The following is a 22,321-nucleotide window of genomic DNA, read 5'->3' as shown; positions in this document are numbered from 1 at the left end:
TTTTTTCTTTCTTGCAAATGTCAAATTACAGCTCACAGATCTAAGTCTAGGTTGGACAGCCAAGTCACAGCACTGTTTGTTGTTAGATGGATTACACTAACTCCTTTATCAATTTTACGTAGGTGACACTCATTCACAATGTGATGAATAGCCTGATCTGAATGACCAGAGTCGCATGCTGGGCTGCCTTTGAAATTCCGTTTGTGGAGGGGGTGTGACCTCCTTGCATGGAGAGTATGGATTCCGTTGAATGCCGACCACTGTTTCCGGGAAAGGTCGAAACCTGGAGGCTCTTCTGTCAGATCACTGATAGGAAAGCTATATGAGTGCAGGATACAGTGGGAGTGTGTGGTGACACTCAGTTAATAAGCATGGATCTATCTTGATTACTATAATAAACCTAGAGCCATTTACCACTACAGCATGGATTTTAATGAATATCAAACAGGGTATCGCAAATGCCAAGAAACCTTATCCAAAGGATGGTGAGAGCTCGTTTTCGTTATAATGGCACAGGGGAGTGCAAAACATGCAAAGTCAAGGCTAACACTGCAGTGTATCAATATTTAGTTTTGAAACCCATATTTCAGGAAGGAAATTGGAATCTCAATGGAAATTCAACGAGCATTCTGAGTATTGCGCTGCAATACATGTGCCCTACCGGCAGTCTGTCGTCCGGAAAACTGTTGGGGAAATTACCAATGTTCAAAGTGCCATAACTTTGTCAAAAATGATCGAAACGTTGTGTAGTTCGAACTTGATCTGTAGGTTATCATGAGGTAACCATGTACCAAGTTTGAAATCATTAGCATTAAGAGCTTAGAATAAAAAGTCCGGAAAACTGATCTTTGCGTGACGGACGGACGGACGGACGGACAGACTGACAGACTGACAGACTGACAGACTGACAGACTGACAGACGGAGGGACGGAGTGCAAACCTATAGTACCCTCCGGTGTACATCGGTAGGGGACTAATAATCTTCTATACTGTATAACAAAGGTGTCATGGCTAGCACGGTATATATACAGGATGAGAAAATTTTCGAATTCACCCCACCTGCGAACGGCACACTGAACAGACGGATCTTAAAAAATGTGCAAATTTATGCACGGTTGATGCTGGTTTTCAAACTTGATCTGAGTTATGCTGAGACACGTGTGTACACAATTTTGTTGAAATCAGCCAATGTTTGGTGGAGTTATCGCACGGAAACCAAAGTGTGACAGACGAACCTCATTAAATATGCAAATTTATGCACAGTTGAATGTGGGCGCGGATGATGTGAGACCGGGTTATCCTGACCGGGTTATCCTGACCTGGTTATCCGCGGACCGTGGAAGCTAGGTTACTTCTGACGCATACTGTATATACTGCTAAGAGGGCAGAGTATCAGATACATATTTAAAGAAGTATTCACGCAGATTATACGCACAGAAGCATATGGTAAAGTGACACTCCACCCTCCCCAGATGTATTGTTGATTTATTGGTAAACTATGTGAATTCAATGTATTCTTGCCTGATATGAAGAATTGTGTCAATGGAAACAAAATTCAGTGAAAACGTTTTTGACTTGATGCTTATTCTAGGAAAGCATTTTAAAGAACAGTCCACGATTACAGCATATTGTACACAAGGAATATTAACAGCTTTGACTTACCGCACTCCAAATTATAGTCCGGAAAACTTTTGGGGAAATTACCAAAGTTCAAAGTGCCATAACTTTGTCAAAAATGATCGAAACGTCGTGAAGTTCGAACTTGATCTGTAACTTCTCATGAGGAAACCATGTACCAAGTTTGAAATCATTAGCATTAAGAGTTTAGAAAAAAAAAGTCCGGAAAACTGTTCTTTGCGTGACGGACTGATAGACTGATAGACTGACAGACGGAGGGACGGCGTGAAAACCTGTAGTCCCCTCCGGTGTACACCGGTAGGGGACTAATAAACATAGTGGATAGCCACCAAGCCGAAGCATACAGCCATACATACATCTCATTCAACAGTCACTTTTATGAAAAATATGCCGCAAAGAACCAGAATTCAAGATGTTATCTTTGAAGTCATTCCTGTTAAATGACCAGATGCATCACCCATGAATCTTCGTGCTTCTGGCCTCCTAAAATAGGCTCTTGTAAATCGATGCCGCACTACACCAGACTGAGTTTGGAAAGTTTGTCAGCAGCAGTGGGAGACGATGGACCTTTATGTGCTTCGGAAAAAAATATTCTATAATAGAAATGACGATGTCATGCGATTGTGAAATCCAAAAAGCATCGCATTGAACATTCCAGGGGGTGGAAAAAGTAATGCTTAATATAACAGATGAAATACAACAATGATTCTGTAATCTCAGAGGTACAGACGTGCCAAACTTCTGCTAATTATTAGATTCCCACTTTTTGCCTGAAAACCTGTTAATTAGTGTAGTTAGTTGGTTTTTGGGGGGGTTTTTTGTAGTTAGTTGTTTTTGGGGGGTTTTTTTGAAAAAAATTATTGAATGTCACTAAATCAGGGATGTCTCAGGATGATTTCATTTGAACCCTCAGTTTTAAAACTCCACAATTATTTTAATTAGTCATTTAATTATTTGTGTGGTCTCATGTAGAATTATGAAATTATTTTCACATATTCTTTTTCCTTTTGTTTCAAAAAATGTTTTTTTGCGGTAATTATTGTCGAAGATAAAGAACCGAAAAAAACAAATGCTGCTGTTGTCCTCGACTCAGAAGACCCATGCTGGCAAGACGTTTGTTATAATTTTTTTGTGTGATTTATGGGTATGTCATAAACAGAAGAAATTCTGAAGATCTCACACACTCTCACCTACTCTCACCCTCAAAATATTATCCGACATGCAATTTGGTTAATAAAGAACACATCAGCTACTCTTGCATGCATCTGTGCATGGGAAGAGAATTACAGTCACGTGAAAAAGTAAGTACACCCCATGTAAAGTACAGTGGTACCTCGGCTTACGAGTTTAATCCGTTCCGTGACGGAGCTCGTAAGCCAAATCGCTCGTAAGTCAAAGCAAATTTTCCCATTCAAATGCATTGAAATGCTATTAATCCGTTCCAGCCTCAAAAAAAAAACACCAATTTTTTTTGTTAGGTGCTTTTAAATAACAAAAATGTACTTTATAAATAACAAATAATGTATAAACAAGCACGACCTCGTATATACTGTACATAATACAAGAGAATGTAAAGAAATAAACTGGTTTTATTAAGCAGAGGAGAAGAGCATGCCAGGTGAGGTGTGCGTGTTGTCGACTTGGCGAGGCAGTACGATCGTACTCCTTCTACGATATGTACGATTTTGAAGCAGGAGTCCATAAAGGCTATAACGCCAGCCAAGGGCGTTACGATTATTTCAAAGCTCCGGACCTCTATCCATGAAGATATGGAGAAGTTGTTGTTTGTGTGGTTGAAGGAGAAGCAGCTCGCAGGAGATACCGTGACCGAGAGCATCATGTGTTTGAAAAGATTGAAACTCGGATATCGAGCACGGACCACGAGGTGTTTTTTCTTTTTTCTTAATCTCGGTTTCAGTGAACTTTTGCTCTGTGCTCACGTGTACTGTACCTGTACCTGTAATGGTACGTCAGAGGATGGCACCTGTTGTCATCATATTAAGTGCAAGATGTTCTGCATCGTAAGTTGGTACACCGTGGTCTTTCGGCGGTGTTTAAGCCAGCCGTCTTGGCTTCTGTCACCATTGGCATTGAGTCTTTCGATGTAGGTAGGTCGTTGTGTGCCGGTGCCTTGGCCGAATTCCTTCATTGCTGCATTGTTAGCTCACCTGGTTTTTTATACCACATCTTTGGTTATCGGACCAGCGAATGACGTCATCTCCAAAGTATGGCTTATTCTCACTTGTCTTGGACGATCTTCTACTTCTAGCCTTCCACCGTGCATTTGGTGTCCACTGTACTTACTGTACAGTGCCTGGTAAAATTGATGTAATGGGTTTTTGACCGTCAACGCCATGAACCGTCATGAACCGTCATGAACCGTCAACCGCCATGAACCGTCAACGCCATGAACCGCTAACACTCAAAAGCCCATTTATCGCGCCTTATAAAGCAAAACGCAAACCGAAAGCCATGCCTCTCAAGCGAGGCGTGCTTCCGTGGTCACGTGATCCACAGGTGTAGCTCATTATACCCGCACGCGCGACACGCTTTGGCGGTCACGTGACCAGCCACTCTGGAGGCGGGGATCCCCGCCGATGACGTCACCGGCTGGAGCAAGGAGATTCCTCGCTCATGTATTTCGACGATTGCGTGTTTTATATCCAAGCAGAGATGCTTTCACGGCAAGATAACCGCGTGACCGGAACCGGAAGCCACAACCGGAAAATTCAAAAAAATAAATTTTTTGAGCTCGTACATCGGATCTCGGCTCGTATCCCAAAGCAACAAACCGCCCGAGCGACGGCTCGTATCCCGAAAAACTCGTACGTTGGGGCACTCGTAAGCCGAGGTACCACTGTATTGACTTTTTCAACATATTTCAACATACAGCTATTTGATCTTCATTTCAATAATATTGATAGATAAAGGTGATATAATATAACAAATATCATGAAACATTTACATTTTGTAGTCCATTGTATAATTTAAATAAACATCAATGCAAATTTTGCATGTGGAAAAAGTAAGTACACCCCTACATTTATCACTACTTCAAATACCTAAAATTAGAATCAGGTGCACCAGCTCAAGTGCAAATGATTAGAACATCGTTAGAGAGGATCTTGGAGGAACCTGTCTTATTTGAACATCAGACATTTCGTTTGGTTTGCTCTTTGTTGTTGAAGTGTGCGGCATCACCATGCCTAGATCAAAAGAGCTCTCTGAGGCCTTCAGAAAGAAGGTTATAGATGCCTACGAGTCTGGGAAGGGATTTAAAAAGATCTCCAAACAATTTGAAATCAATCATTCGACTGTCCGGAAGATCATCTACAAGTGGAGAAGATTCCAAACAACTGCCAACTTGTTCAGGCCAGGCCGCCCCAGCAAGTTCAGCCCGAGAGCAGACCGCAAGATGCTGAAAGAGGTCTCTAAGAACCCCAGAATGTCATCACGGGACCTACAGTGTAGTTAGTTGTGATAGACTTGTAGTTGTGATAGACTTGTGATAGACTGTTGATGTCAAAGTGCACGAGTCTACCATTAGAAAGAGGCTGCACAAATTTGATCTACATGGGAGGTGTGCCAGGAGGAAACCTTTGCTGTCCAGAAAGAATGTCAGGGCAAGACTAAAGTTTGCCAATGAACACCTAGGCAAAGCCCAGCACTTCTGAAACAATGTGCTCTGGAGAGATGAGTCAAAGGTAGAGCTATTTGGCCTCGGTACCAGAAAACATGTTTGGCGAAAACCAAAGACAGCATTTGACCACAAGAACCTGATACCAACTGTAAAGCATGGTGGTGGAAATATTATGGTTTGGGGCAGCTTTGCTGCATCAGGGCCTGGGCAGCTCACCATCATAGAATCCACTACAAATTCGTCATTGTACCAGAGGGTGCTTGAGGATAATGTGAGGCCATCTGTTGGAAAGTTGAAGCTCAACCAAAGGTGGACCTTGCAACATGACAATGACCCTAAACATACCAGTAAATCCATCAAGGAATGGCTGAAAAGAAATAAATGGAGGGTTCTGGAATGGCCAAATCAAAGCCCGGATCTAAATCCAATCGAGATGTTGTGGGGGGATTTGAAACGAGCTGTGCATGCAAGAAACCCCTCAAACATCGCACAGCTGAAAAAATTCTGCATGGAGGAGTGGGCAAAAAATTCTCCCAGTCGATGTCAGAGACTGGTAGACAGTTATAAGAAATGCCTCCTTGAGGTTGTTTCTGCCAAAGGGGGCAATACCACCTATTAGAGCCAAGGGTGTACTTACTTTTTCCACATGCGAAATTTGTATTTATGTTTATTTAAATTATACAATGGACTACAAAATGTAAATGTTTCATTGTATTTGTTATATTATATCACCTTTATCTATCAATATTGTTGAAATGCAGATCAAATAGCTGTATGTTGAAATATGTTGAAAGAGTCAAAACTTTACATGGGGTGTACTTACTTTTTCATGTGACTGTAAGTCCCTGAGCTGCTTCCATCATGTTTCACCACAAATATTCTGTGTAGATTCACTAGGACTTTGCAAGAGTCACATCAACATGGCATAAGCTGATCCTCTGATGGTAGTCCTGCTGGAAGTGAGATACTTTGTTGAAGCTGCAAGCTCTGTAGCATTTAGGATCATCACTGATGCCAAGGTGTGATAGACACACTTATGCAAGACATTTGTTTTAATCGTCATCATGCTGATCTCTTCCAGCCAAGTAAATTTAGGATTAGCTAAGCAGGAATGTTTTCCCATTCCTCCTGCTTCCAATGTAGGTACCTTCAGCATGCAGAAAATGTATATTTTACACATGCTGAAGGTAAATTTGAGTCCATTCAAAGGTTCAGTAGTTTTTTTAATCCTAAATTGTTTTTGGCTTCAAAAAAAAGAAAAAATGAATGGTGCTTCAACTGACATAATGATGGCAGAAATATATGAAATTTAGACTGTTAAACATCCTGTGGTATTCTTCACTGCATTGACTTTATTAGAATTAATGGGAAAGAGGACCTCCAGTGGCATCTATTTCTGCCATTTACAGTTTGCTGTCCAGCTATAGATATCATCCTGCTTGCTTCTTCATTTTTAAACAAATCCGGTTTAGGCATTGCATGACACTGATCATAAATAGCACACGTAATGGGAAGGAAGATCAATGTTGGTAGTCGTATGCTACAATATTGTTTTTGTTACTGGCTGATGATGTCATGGTCATGTCATTGTGGGTTTTGTTTTTGGATTAAGCTTGGTTCTCAAGTGCAACTTTTACAAATGGTATTGTGTATTCAAATGTTAAAATTATTGTGGATTCTATTTGAAATTCAATTTGCATAAAGCCCAACATAAATTGTCATGTTGTGTTCATTTTTACCTCCGCCACCAAAGGTGGATGGAGGTTATGTTTTCACCCCTGTCTGTCTATCTGTTTGTTTGTGAGCAAGATATCTCAAAAAGTTGTGGACGGATTCGGACGAAATTTGGCTGCGAGGTAGCATATGTGACAAGGACGAAATGATTAGATTTTGGTGAAGATCCGGATTCGGATCCGGCTACTATTATCTTTTAAATGATTCTTCACCATTGGAAGATAGGGCCAAAAACGATACACAGCAGGATATCTCCAAAAGTTATGGACAGATGATTTTGATTAAATGTGATTCTGTATTGTGATTTCTGGTGTACTCTGGTAAACAAAACGTAAACTGTTCACCTGGCTGAGGTATGCTCTCTACTGAGTGCCGTTCTAGTTTTACATAATGTTATTAGTCCCCTACCGGTGTACACCGGAGGGGACTATAGGTTTGCACGCCGTCCCTCCGTCTGTCAGTCCGTCAGTCCATCAGTCTGTCAGTCCGTCACGCAAAGAACAGTTTTCCGGACTTTTTTTTCTAAACTCTTAATGCTAATGATTTCAAACTTGGCACATGGTTTCCTCATGATAAGTTACAGATCAAGTTCGAACTTCACGACTTTTCGATCATTTTTGACAAAGTTATGGCACTTTGAACTTTGGGAATTCTGATAATTCTGATGATCCTTAACTCAGTGCCATTTTAAGTTTTAATTTCCTTTAAAAAAGATTTTCTCTGCAATAATAGGACCGATTGAGATCAAATTTTCACCATAGGAGGGACTCGGTCTGTAGAATATTTTAATGTTAATTATGACGTCACAGGTCACGTGGTTCGGCCGCCATATTGTTTTTCGTGAAAACACGAAAACCCCTTTTTCTCTGCAACGGCTGAACAGATCGAGGCCAAACTTTGCAGGCAGAATCGCATACCCATGACGAACAAAAAAGTCAGCGAGCATGATGTCATGCATCACATGGTTTCAGAGTTATGACGTTTTTAAGCACAAACCATTAATACCTAGCTCCTCCATCATTTTTGATCCAATCAAGGAGAAACTTCACATCTGTTCGGCATGTCAGTCTACTAAAATGTTATTTTGGAATTTGCGATAGGGCACGTGGTTTGGCAGATATCGTTAATTAAACGAAAATATAAAAAAATGGATATCTCTTGAATCGCTCGTACCTCAGACCGTGAATTGGTAATTATATAATTCACACAGTGCAATACGTGCAGGCCTCTCCACGAGCGACCTTGCGGGCTTATCAATGAGGCGAGGCGTGACGCACATGTGTCTCAGCATACCTCAGATTAAGTTTGAAAACCAGCATCAACCGTGCATAAATTTGCATATTCGATCATTTTTGACAAAGTTATGGCACTTTGAACTTTGGTAGGGGACATGTATTGCAGCGCAATACTCAGAATGCTTGTTTTGTTCACGTTATATGCTGAAAATACAGTTGTGTGAGTACAACTTTTAAAATAATTTCGATCCCAAACTGAATTTTTCATTACCCATAATTCAGAACGATAATTAAAACAATTTTGACTCCAAACTGAATTTTTCATTACCCTTAATTCGAATGATCATTAAAATAATTTTGACCCCAAATTGAATTTTTCATTACCCTTAATTCAGAATGATCATTAAAATAATTTTATAGCACTTAAAACAATGAAAACATTTTACGTCATAGTTTCCATCCTCGATGAATGAATTAATGACTATTTAAGGGTTATATGGTAATTCAACAATAAGAATAAAACTAAGAATATCAATAAGAACTAGACGGAGTTTGCATTATCCCTGGAACCTCTTCTCAGTCAACCGCTCTATTGGAATGTGCTCTGAGGGTCTTTCACAGGTTGTTCCACCTGCGCATATTTTTAGTCGCTCTACACGTTTGGCAGTTTTCTCCCATTCATATACTGTATCTGTCCCGAGGTGTAAGACCATGAGGTATTCTTCTAGTTGTTTTTCCCCCTTACTGCATCATTCTGGGACAGTTTACCTGCATATCGCTTTAGATTCCTCCGAATGTCAATAGATTCCTCCTTTCTGTCTAATATCTATACTTTTCTTTCCTGTGTTTCGCCCCCACCTCGAGTGGCCTTGTCGGCTTTGTCACGGGCAAAATCCCATCAAAAAATAAAATAAAAAACGGGCCACTTACGTCGGGCCACTTTATAACTACGGGCAGTTATATGACTGGGATCCAAACTGCCCCTCTTTGACACAACCCCTCTTTGATACAACCCTGCTTTGATAGGGCACATGACCCAATGACGTCTTCTTTATAAAACTGAATTCAAAATTGGATTTTATACATTACAAAAAACACGAGGTGTCCTCAGGGTCTTTTGGGTCCGCAGGCTCTTTTGGGTCCTCTGCATCTTTTGGTTCTTTGGAATCCTTTGGTTATTTTGGGTCCTCAGGGTATTTTGGATCTCAGGATATTTTGGGTCTTCAGAGTCTTCTGGGTCTTGTGAGTCTTTTGAGATATTGGGGTATTATGGGTTCTCGGGGTATTTTGGGTCCTCTGGGTATTTTGGGTCTTCGGGTTATTTTCAGTCCTTGGAGTCTTTGGGTCTTCTGGGTCCTCAGAGTCTTTTGAATCGTCGGGGTCTTTTGGGTTTCTTTGGGTCCTCGGGGTTTTTTGGTTCTTCGGGGTCTTTTGGTTCCTCGTGATATTTTGGATCTTAATGGTCTTTGGGGTATTTTGGGGTCTTGTTGGTCTTAAACGGTCTTCAAAGGTCTAAGCCCTAAGGGGTCTCAGCAATCTTAAGTGTCAAAAGGTACAGTCCAATAGTACGTAATTAATACACATAAATTATAATAGACAGGATGCAACTGAGTTTAAACAGTACGTAATTGATAGACATATAGTCACACGGCTGAAGAACATAAAATAGTAGGGTTTCTTCTTCTTGAAATAATTTAAAACAAGTACAGATACATTCAAAGTACACCACCCCCATGCCAAATAAATAAATATCCTTCAGCGTGGCATTGCCGGGGCGCCTCTGGTGCCCGGCGATACTGCCGTGCAGGTCATAGAGACTGTATTGGGAGGGAGAGGTGTACAATAATTGATCGTAATTGCATAATTAAAATCAATAAATAATGATCGTAAAATATTTTCTTAATCAATTGGCTAATAGCATACCGAAACCACCAGTGCTTCATCCGAAACTGTAACTTTAAAAAAATTAATTAGATAAATCTCGGCTCTCTGCTCACCTTCACTCTTTCATTCCTCTTTTCTCCCGCCTCTGGAACAAACTCCCTCACTCCCTTCAATCCCACTCCTCCCTCCAGGTCTTTAAAACAGCTGTTCACCACCATCTCTTATCTTCCCCCATCCAAAACCTTGATCTTTTCTACCCCCGCTAATTCACCCCAGATCCACCTTGTTTGAAATTCCAACTTCTTTCCTGGAAGTCCTGGCAGTGTCCATATGTTTTATACCTCTCCCACCACCCCCTTCCCATGCCCCCCCCCCCCAAAGCCCTCGCCCTCTCTCAGATCTCTCGATGTCTCCATGTCTCTCGGTCCCTGCTCTCAAATGTTGTGTTTGTGTCCTTCCCCCTCTCTCCCCATCTTGTCTACCGCTCCCGATGTTATATGTTTTATGTGTCGGTTTGTCTTTCTGTGTGATTAATGTTCGCTCTTTCACGAGCCTCGATCTTGTATACACAAAAAAAAAAAAAAAAAAAAAAAAAAAAAATCGAAAAAATTAAATAATTAATTGATTAATCAATAAATCAAAAATATCCTTTAGAGCCACATCATTTGTTCACTGTTTTGTCCAAATATTAGCTTCCTAGCTCAAAAGGTGCCTGAGATATTGCCCAGATGAGAAAGAAAATAAATAAATGATTAATAATGAAAATAAATACATAATAATCGTAAAATAATTGAATAATTATTCAATTGGCTAATAGAATACCTAAACCACCACTGTTAAATCCAAACCTGTAACTTAAAAAAAAAAAAAAAAATTAAGTCATGAATCAAATAATTAAATAATTAATCGATTAATTGATTAATCCATGAATCAAAAATAGCCTTTACAGCCAAATCACTTGGTCATTGTCCTGTCCAAATATCAGCTTCCTAACTCAAAAGGTGCCTGAGATAATGCCCAGATGAGAAAGGAAATATATAAGTACTTAATTAATCAATAATAATTAAATAACTAATCAATTAATTGATTAATCAAAAAACAAAAAATACCTTTTTGCCAAAGCACTTGCTCACTATTGTGCTGAAATTTCAGCTTCCCAGCTCATAGGATGGCTGAGATATCGCCTGGACAAATAAACAAGAAAGAAAACAAGAACCAGAGTGAAAACTGAGTACTCCCTTTCAGCGTGCATCATTGCCGAGCCCCCTTCGGTGCCCGGCAATGACGTTATGCAGATCCTGGAGATGGCATAGGAAAGGAGCGGTGTACAACAAGAAAACAAGAAACCGGAGTGAAAACTGAGTTCTCCCTTTCAGCGCGCATCATTGCCGGGCCTCCGGCAATGACGTCATGCAGGGCCTGGAGATGAAATAGGAAAGAAGTGGTGTACAATAAATTCTGGCTGCTTGACCATAGCACCGATCATGTTGAAATTTTAAACATATATTCCACTTGACAAATAGATCATACTTTTAAAGGTTGACTTCAATCCTTATGGTGGTTTCAGACAATAATTATTGCTTTATTTATTTTCCTTTCATCCAAAATAACAGCCAGACCATGTGGCTTATGATTTATTTCTGATCACCCTATATTCTCCAAGTCCAGTCGATCATGTTCATGAAGATTCGCCTCGATATGGTCAGCCATTCTTGGGAGGATCATTTTGATGTTCAATAAAGTTTTTATGTTCAATTCAATATGGCTGCCGAACAACGTGACCACATTCTCCTCTTATATTGTTGCATAGATCACGCTCAATAAATTTCAAATTGATCGGATAAAGCATTGTACTTTTCGAATTATGTCGTCATAATGAAGGCACCGATCATGTCATGGTTAACAAGAATGGCACTCGGTAGAGCGCAACCGTTCCGCCAGGCTGAACAGTTTATGTTTTGTATCCCTCTGATAGGTCAGATCTAGATGACACATGAATCAAATTCTAATCAGCTTGTTCTTGTCACATTACCAACCCATCCACTAAGTTTTTTTTCAGAAGTCGTCCACAACTTTTTGAAATATCATATCGTTTTGGCCCTATCACTCAATGGTGAAGAATCACTTTTAAAATAAATAATTCTCGTATCCAGATCCGTATTCAGATTTTCACCAAAATCGAATCGATTTGGCCTTGTCACACAACGAACTTGTCCACCACGTTTCGTCTGAATCCATCCATAACTTTTTGAGATAACGTGCTATATATCGTTTTTACCCCGTCTCTCAATGGTGAACAATCACTTACAAAATTCTCAGATCTAGAACCGGATTGGGATCTTCATTAAAATCTTATTATTTCATCTGTGTCACCTACTCAACCACTCCACCAAATGTTGTCCGAATCCATTTACAACTTTTTGAGATATCTTATTCACAGACAGACAGACAAACAAACAAACAGGGGTGAAAACATAACCGACATCCCCCTTCAGTGGCGGAGTAACAACACTTGTTTCCCATGCGGAGTACTTTGCAATGAGCCATGTTTCAATTTTTTTCCATGCAGCGGTTTTGGAATTATAGAGGTCCAAAGTTTTTCTGTTTTTACAAGATGGCACCCATACCATGTGACATATGATGTCCGAATTATGAGTAGAACATTCTACAGAAATAGATGCACAATGCGTTGAAAATTTCATTTGAATCGGAACAACAGTTGCCGAGAAAATGATTTTAAAAGTGATTAAGCCCACAAAAAGCCACATTAAATAATAATAAAAATAATCTGAAAACAAGTTTTCATTTAAATCCCTTCAGCTGTTCACAAGTTCTCACATTTTTACCTGACATGACCTCTCACGTTTGGCCTTTGACCTCATGACTCCAAAGTCTAATCAGTTAATCTTTCCATCATTATACATACCTGTACCAAATTTGAATTAGATCACTGCAGCCATTCTCATGTTATATACCTCTTACAGATTTTGACCTTTGACCTCTTGTCACGAAATTCTAATCATTTAATCTTTACATAATTATACATGCCCTTACCAAATTTGAATTCATTCACTTCAGCCGTTCTCAAGTTATAGACCTATTAGAGATTTGACCTTTGACCTTTGACTTATTGAGCCCAAAATCTAATCAGTTCATCTATACATCATTCTACATAAGTGTACCAAATTTGGTCAGAATCCCATCACTGGTTCACATGTTATTGTGGTAACAGTATTTTTACCTAACATGACCTCTAACTTTTGCCCTTTGACCTCGTGACTCCAAAACCTAATTGGTTTATCTTTACCTCATTTATACATACCTGTGCCAAGTTTGACTAAGATCCGTTTAGCCGTTCTCAAGTTATTGCGGTAACGAAAATCTTTCACGGACGGATGGATGGACGGACAGCCGGACGGACAACCTGAAAACATTTGAAGTCGGCGGCGGAGCAAAAATGTCATTTGAAAAACTGAAAACCGACGAAGTCAGCGGAGGCATAAAAACAATAGGTATCCATCCGGGAAGGATTGTATCTTTAATGAATTAAGAATTAGGATAATCCAACAATAACGAGCTCATGGGTTCAATATTTGTGCATCTGCATCATCAACCAGACTGTGTGGTGTAATGGTTGGGGTTGGAGTGTCTCCTCCGTGGCAGGGAGGTCAGCGGTTCAAACCCCGGCCGAGTCATACCAAACACTTTTTAATTTATATGTGCTGCTTCTCGCTTGATGTTCAGCATTTAAAAGAAGAGAGCAGGGACAAATAACTTCGTTTGTCGTACTAGTGCACCGACGAAGCCGTTGGTCTGTCTGTCTGTGTCGCCATTTTTCTCAGAGATGGCTGAACGGATCTTTGTCAAACTTTCAGAGGTTCATCAGGGACTGCTTGGGAGTGTTTTAGGCAAAAGGGAAAAAAAATTAAGTTCGTTTTTTGGGATTTTAATAAAAATCGTTCTATAGTGCCAAAGCCTTTTTCATTAATGACAGTTATATACAAGTACACATGCGCATAAATAAATACAAAACAATCACCAGACATTTGAACTCAAATAAAACAATTCAGGAAGCAGTCGAAGTGGGTGGTGAGGCTTCTTCATCTTCCTGAACGTCATCATACTTAACTCAGAAACGTGATCAATGGCACATTCACCAGGATATATTCAACGAAAAGGTAAAATGATGATTTGACATTTGTGATGGATTCTGATTTGGATGTAATTGCTTTTCCATTATATTTGCCCTCATTTGAAATACTAGGGCGTGCCCGTACGTGGGTGCAAAAAAACATGCGTGCAAACAACAACAACAAAAAAAAACTTTGAAACCACGTGGCAGTAACGACCACAGAACCCCCCCCCCCCCCCCTCTATTTACATGAAATGGTTTGGTCCATTCGCAAAGCCAAAGCGAACGGCTTGCGAGTACGGTAGAACCCCCCCCCCCTCTATTTACATGAAATGGTTTGGTCCATTCGCAAAGCCAAAGCGAACGGCTTGCGAGTACGGTGACAATCCCCCCCCTCTATTTACATGAAATGGTTTGGTACATTCGCAAAGCCAAAGCGAACGGCTTGCGAGTACGGTGACCATACCTTGGGAACCACTTGTCCGATTAATTTCAAACCTTGAAAAGGCACATCCTCGGGTCCCCAGCAATATACCTGGCAAGTTTCAAGTATATCGGACCGGTAGTTGTCGAGAAACAGCGGTCACAGACAAACACACACACAGACACACACACATACACACAGAGATTACTGGAATTATAGATAGATGTTAACGTTTATTTTTTGCTTGAGCAACGCCGGGTAGGCTATACTCCAGCTATAAACGCTTGTATACTTTACTCGGAGTACAAATAAAAATACAACTTTGTCAGGGGGGTGTGGGGGGGGGGGGGGGTAACATAGACTATGTGGCCGCGGCCTCATGCGGGGGTGTGGGGGACCGGGAGAGGGGCGTAAATTCTCCATGTAAATGTGTACCGTGTCGCGCCTCCTGGTGATGGTGGCAGAGGGTATTACAATTTCCTTTTTTTACCTGGGAAACACTGAGGTTAAAGCACTCTTTGCAGGGGAAAATTTTTCCTCCTTCCCTTCCCTTCCCTCCCTCCCCCAAAATGGAGGGGGCTGTCAAAGCCACCCCCACCCCCAAAAGATGTATATGTAGGCCTAATATATATTTTGCCTCCAGGTCCCCCTCCCCTCCCCTCTGCCTTCCACTCCCCCCACTCCCTTCCACATCCCTCCCTCTCCTGCCTCCACCAAGCCCTCCTCCCCCTGGCAATGCCAGGTACTCCTGCTAGTTCTCATAATAAAGCTTTGGTGAAAATTTGACAAAACCCAAATAGTACATTTAAATTGCAGGTTAATCGGATGAAAATTTACGATTTTATGGGATGCTGACCTTTAAGCTTTTGACTTTTTGACCAAATTATTAATTTCATTTCCCCGTATTGTCATAATAAAGCATTGGTGAAAATTTGATGACAATAGCTCAAATGGTAAAAAAAAGAAGTTACGCTCGGGCAGACACACACACACACACACACACACACACACACACACACACACACACACACACACACAGAAGTGATTGAAAAACTCCGTCTCTTGCTGTGCAGGGGATGGGCTAATAATGTGATGAATGCATTTCTAAGTTTTAATACTTCTTGCGCATATGCAGCACAATGCTGCGGGGTAGCTTCATTGGTTGGGGTATGGCTATGCCGCTGATGCAGCGCCCTCTGCTGGTTATGGCAGGAATTTGGAATTTGGCCAAGGTGCCTGTGATAGCTCGCCTACACTTTGTGAAGGACACTGGGATATTTATCGTCCACCAACTAACGCCGGCAGATGGGACAAACGTCGTCAATCTGAGAGACGGCACACGTATTGATGAATGACCCTGTCTGTGAAACACCAGGATGACAGTTTATAGCCGGGTTAGGATTCAAACCCAAGATAGACAGCTTAGAGGCAAGGGTGCGTACCTCAAAGCCATCCTGTGATCCCTAGTTTAATGCTGACCTTGACCCAGAACCTTCTAATTAACTAGCTTGATTTCAATGCTATTGAGTCCCTGTCTGTTAAAGCTTCATAATAACATCTGTGTATTTTTTCCACTATTCTTTATTTAAATAAACACCGTTGGTAGCTGATCCTGCTCTTGGATGAAGTTTTCCCACCAATGTAGTTGGTAAATCTGAAATCAATTTTGAAAACCTTCAGCAATTACCTTTGCACACGACCATGTGTCATATAACACTTTGTTCTGTTGATTTTAACACCAAATGTTTTAAATAACATACATACAGCATTATAATGCATGATTCACAACAGCAATTTTGTATACTGAATCGAGGCTCGTGAAAGAGCTAACATTTATTTCACAAACAAATCAACCAGACAAACAAAATATACAAAAAGAGGGAGCGGAAGACAAGATGGGGAGAGAAGGGGAAGCACACAACCACAACATTTGAGAGCAGGGAGAAGTGTGGGAGGGAGAGGGCTTGGGGGCAGGAGGCGTGGGAAGGTGGGGGGGGGGGGGGGGGGTGGGAGAAGTATAAAACACAAGGGGACCGATGCAACCATTTATACTGCTTTATGCAAGTAGAGGTTCATATATTCCCTTCTCTTTTTTTAACATTATCCGCAAAACACTTGAAAACCATTTTATGTTGATTTTATCAATGAAGACACATTTTATTTCATTTTTCATTGGAGGCATATTCATTAATAAGGGCTCACTGAGTCACCGTGATGATTTTAGATAGGAAAGGTACTCTGGAGGTAATGTGTACAATCGATGCAAGAAATTTGAATTTTTTGCCTCAGGCCTATTGTTGCATAAAATATCGTGCGATTATATTAATGTCCGCATTCATTAATATAAATACATTGCTTGTATTAAACTTGTTAATCCACTTTGTTTTTTTAAAGCAAAATAATTTTGGAATAACTTGTCCAAAATAGAAACGAAATGTATAGTCAGGTTCACTATGTCAATAAATTATATTTCGTTCAAAATCATGGTAGATTAGCAAACCTATACATTTTTGGAAAGGTTATAGCATAAGGAAACTAAAAATCAATGTTTACATTTGGAGAGATACCTGTATGGCGGCCATTTTGGATTTTCAAAATGGCCACTGTAAAATACATATTTTGTTCTATTTCTGCCTCGAATTACCCTAAAAACTTTTTAAAATATACTAAACCTATATTTTCAGGGACAAGGAATCCAATGAAAGTATCAAATTAGTGCTATGGGGAATGGTAAGACACGAATCAAAGGTTTTGAATTGCAAAATACTGTCTTTATATTCGCGATAAGTTGCATAATCAAATACATGTTATCATTTTGTACAGGCAGTTAATAACATCAAAATGTGTCACAATAATTCATATCACCAAACATACAAAGGCAGTCAGCAAAATCATATATACACATGCAGTCAGTATAACTTCACATCTACACAGGCAGTCAATGACAAAATATACACAGGCAGTCAATGGCATCAAACATACACGATTACAGAATATGCCATTTAGAGTTCGTCATCACTGTCCTGTGTGTCGTATCCGACAATATAGTCCGCATCGTTTTCACAGTCCGTTCCACACAAGCAAAGGTCGGTCAAATTGATTGGCAAATCGAATTGGTCGAATGGTCAATCGAATCAAATCGAATCGATCGAATTGGTCGAATGGTCGAATGGTCGATCGAAGCGATTGGTCGAATGGTCGAATTGGTCGAATGGAATTGGTCGATTGGTCGAATTGGTCGAATTGGTCGAATCGAATTGGTCGGAATTGGCAAATGTAAACATTGATTTTCAGATTTTCCATGTAATAACGTTTCCAAAAATGTATAGGTTTGCTAATCTACCATGATTTTGAACGAAAAAACATAGTGAACCTGACTAGTATGTCATTCATTATTAATTTGACAATCTGTTAGATTGGAATTTTTAAAGCAGGAATCTTTCATTCTTCGTGTGTGCTCACATGCAGGTGTGCAGAAGGATTCTACGGTGACCCGAGTGTTCCTGGGGGTAGGTGCCGGCCCTGTGATTGCAATGGCAACTTGAATCTGTCTCGGCCTGGGTCGTGCCGCCCACAAACCGGCGCTTGCCTGCACTGCACAGAAACAACAGAGGGAGAGCACTGTGAACGTTGTGCCCAGGGTTACTATGGAGATGCCGTCAATGCCAGAGATTGTCAGGGTAAGTCAATGCTATCTTTCACAAAATCGTCACATTTGTTGAGGTGACAAGTGATATAAAGCAATAGAATGCAAACACTGATTAAATTGTGTATGTGCAGATGTGTGTATACTGTATAATATAATATGTATGTATATATATATATGAGGGCAAATCAAAAAGTAAAGGCAATATGTGTGTAAAACTAACACCCAATAAATTGCCTTTACTTTTTTATTTACCCTTGTATATGTATATATATATATATGTACAATGTACATTGTTAGAGACACCATCGATGCCTATGATGTCACATCACCTTCATTGGAAACATCATCTATCTATAATTCCAGTAATCTCTGTGTGTATGCGACCGCTGTTTCTCGACAACTACCGGTCCGATATACTTGAAACTTGCCAGGTATATTGCTGGGGACCCGAGGATGTGCCTTTTCAAGGTTTGAAATTAATCGGACAAGTAGTTACCGAGCTATGTCCAAAAAACGATTCGACCAATCAGAGAGCAGCGAGCTACCGAGCTATGGCGATTTAGCCGTTCGCCGTTCGCTTTGGCTTTGCGAATGGACCAAACCATTTCATGTAAATAGAGGGGGGGGGATATAATTTTAGATATATATATAGTACGGGCATGCCCTAGTCATTTTCAAATGCTCCAAATATCAGCCACACCTTATTTCCCACTTGTAAACATAGTCTTTTATCAACTTTTAGTTCTATCATTTAGTTGGTAAAATCTGTTGTTTATATTGTCCACAAGATTGGTATTGCACTTTATTGGTATTGTAGGTATGCATTTTTCGAATAATGAATGTGCAAATTTGATGAACTTTTGTACCATTAAGCTACTGGTGCTGTTGTCCGTCCATCTGTGTGAGAGCAGCATGTCAATGTGATCCAAATGGTGCTCATTCTGGAACCTGTGACCAGGTCTCTGGTCAATGTACCTGCAAGAATAATGTTGCTGGACGTAAATGTGATCATTGCCTGGTAAGGTACTTCATTGTTCATCTTTGATCATCACTTTTATATCCATGTCTGGTATCATTATCATGTCTCCTCTTGCTCCACCCCTTCCAAATTTCCAATCTTCACACTCTGTTACCTTAATTGGTAACTTTGTAGTTTTCATTGTTCTCTCTCAAATCTTCATGTGTGTTTTCTTAGTCAGACGACTTACTCTTTCTTTCTTTTTCTTCTCTGAATTGACACCAACCATGGCACCAGTCTGACTCCCGGTGGGATGCAGTCAGGAGGCAGTGTATGCCCTGTGACTGCAACCCCATAGGTTCAGCATCGTTACGTTGCAATTCCCATGGCCGATGCTCCTGCCACTCAGGCTTTTCAGGAAAACGCTGTCACATTCGTGTGGGGAGCAACGAGCAACGGAGGGCTGTGTCTCGTCCGGGGGGCTGTCCCCGCGGCTCATACCGACCCCGAATCGGCAGGGTACCATGCATGGTGTGGCCCACGGGCGTGTGATTGGCCAAAAGGAAAAAGATGGAATTTTCAAAATGTTCCTGGTCCTTTTGGCTCCTTTGTTCAGAATGACTCAAGCTCTAATGGGGAATGTTTCCCACATTACAAAAAATATCTGCACCCTGACCACCTGTGATAACTTTTGATGCTGTCACGGTGATGTGTGTGGTATATTGGCGTTTTTCTTTTACTTTTTTGTTTTTTTACTCTTCACATTATGTTGGTGTGTGAGGGATTATTGTCACTTTTGACATAAAAAGGCCTGCCCAAGCAACAAAAGCAAATTAAAGACGACCAATTCTGAAACAAACAGGAAACAGCAGAGTCGGCTTCCTGGCAATGTTTCACTTGTGATCCACAAGCTTTGCTATGATGACTATGGTTTTCATTGTACTATAACACAGAATTGGTGCATTTTATAATGATTGGTAAATCTTCTGGGAGTTCGATTTTTTTATGATAACATCCATTTTTCAAGTTATTCTGTCCAGCAGTGCAGGAGTGCATCAGCAGGTATGATAATTAAACCACATCTATTATGTCTTTGGTTTTCTTGTGATAATTACACAATTTCAGGTAAAATTATAAATATAAGTTGGGGTGGCCATCCCATCTTCGTGCAAAGTTCCCATGCACTTCACGAATACACCCACTAGGTTTCAATGTCCCAAAAACAGACAGGTATCTTTCAACGCTTTCCCCATTATGACTGCACTTCATGCACTTCACCTCTTGAACACTCAACAATTTACTTTGTGCCGTTGCCTGTTAAACAACTTGTCGCTTGCAAGGCTTGATAAATTTTATATCAGCCTCTCTGTAGTGCCCGTAGATTCAGTAAACAGCAACAGGAACGAGAATAAAGAGGTTTTCTTTATTCGGCTGTAACATTACGTAACATTACATGTAACATTTCATCATTACACTGTAACAGAAACTAATGGCATACAGTATTTTAGAATGAGCTGGCACTTTTAATACACTCACCCACCGGAAGTGGCGCTACACGATACACATTTACATCGAGAAATTGTGCCCCCACTCCCTCCCCTCTCGAACTCCCGCAACTATAAATTTTTAACATCTAAAGCCTTTCTTGGCACACCCCAAATAAAACCACCAAATTACAATTCATTTCGTCCAACGGTTTAGGGGTGCATATAGGTCAAACACGCTCACAAGCACTCACACACAAACACACAAGCCAAACTATCTATATATACTGTATATCGCTATATGGCCAAAAGTATGTGGAAACCCGAACATCACATCCGTATGTGCTCGTCAAACATCTCATTCCAAAATCATGGATATTAATATGGAGTTGGTCCCCCCCCCCCCCCCCCCCTTTGCTGCTATAACAGCCTCCACTCTTCTGGGAAGGCTTTCCACTATATGTTGGAGCATTGCTGTGGGGATTTGCTTCCATTCAGTCACAAGAGCATTGGTGAGGTCGGACACTGATGTTGGGCAATTATGCCTGGCTCGCAGTCGGCGTTCCAATTCTTCCCAAAGGTGTTCGATGGGGTTGACGTCAGGGCTCTGTGCAGGCCAGTCAAGTTCTTCCACACCAATCTCAACAAACCATTTCTGTATGGGCTTCGCTTTGTGCATGGGGGCATCATCATGCTGAAACAGGAAAGGGCCTTCCCCAAACTGTTGCACAAAGTTGGAAGCACACAATCATCTAGAATGTCATTGTATGCTGTAGCATTAAGATTTCCCTTCACTGGAACTAAGGGGCTGAGCCCGAACCATGAACAGCAGCCCAGACCATTATTCCTCCTCCACTAAACTATACAGTTGGCACTATGCATTCAGGCAGGTAGCGTTCGCCTGGCATCCGCCAAACCTAGATTCATCCATCGGACTGCCAGATGGTGAAGCCTGATTCATTATGCCAGAGAACAGATTTCCACTGCTCCAGAGTCCAATGGCGGCGAGCTTTATACAATTCCAGCCAACACTTGGCATTGCGCATGATGATCTTAGGCTTGTGTGCAGCTGCTCGGCCATGGAAACCCATTTCATAAAGCTCCAGACGAACAGTTGTTGTGCTGATGTTGCTTCCAGAGGCAGTTTGGAACTCGGTAGTGAGTGTTGCAACTGAGGATAGACGATTGTTACATGCTATGCATCAGCACTCGGCGGTCCCATTCAGTGAGCTTGTGTGGCCTTCCACTTCGGGGCTCAGCTGTTGTTGCTCCAAGACATTTCCACTTCACAATAACAGTACTTACAGTTGACCGGGGCAGGTCTAGCAGGGCAGAAATTTGACGAACTGACTTGTTGGAAAGGTGGCATCCTATGACGGTGCCACGTTGAAAGTCACTGAGCTCTTCAGTATGGCCCATTCTACTGCCAATGTTTGTCTATGGAGATTGCATGGCTGTGTGCTTGATTATATATACTTGTCAGCAATGGGTGTGGCTGAAACAGCCGAAGCCACTGATTAGAAGGGGTGTCCGCATTATTTTG

At 40.9% G+C, this 22,321-nt stretch overlaps 1 protein-coding gene across 1 annotated transcript in view; it reads left to right on the top strand.

Moving 5' to 3' along the window:
- The window catches only part of LOC137433134 (laminin subunit alpha-2), a 469,485-nt gene that overhangs the window by 254,877 nt on the left and 192,287 nt on the right, over positions 1-22,321 (top strand). Inside the window, exons 19-21 of the mRNA XM_078783389.1 lie at positions 18,156-18,367; positions 19,248-19,354; positions 19,592-19,813. Coding sequence (XP_078639515.1) covers positions 18,156-18,367; positions 19,248-19,354; positions 19,592-19,813 — 541 coding nt within the window. The remainder of the gene's footprint in view (positions 1-18,155; positions 18,368-19,247; positions 19,355-19,591; positions 19,814-22,321) is intronic.

Source organism: Myxine glutinosa, chromosome 8, assembly GCF_964187855.1.
Source record: "Myxine glutinosa chromosome 8, kmMyxGlut1.1, whole genome shotgun sequence".
In the NCBI taxonomy this organism is placed as follows: domain Eukaryota; kingdom Metazoa; phylum Chordata; class Myxini; order Myxiniformes; family Myxinidae; genus Myxine; species Myxine glutinosa.
This window is presented reverse-complemented; position numbering and strand designations above follow the sequence as displayed.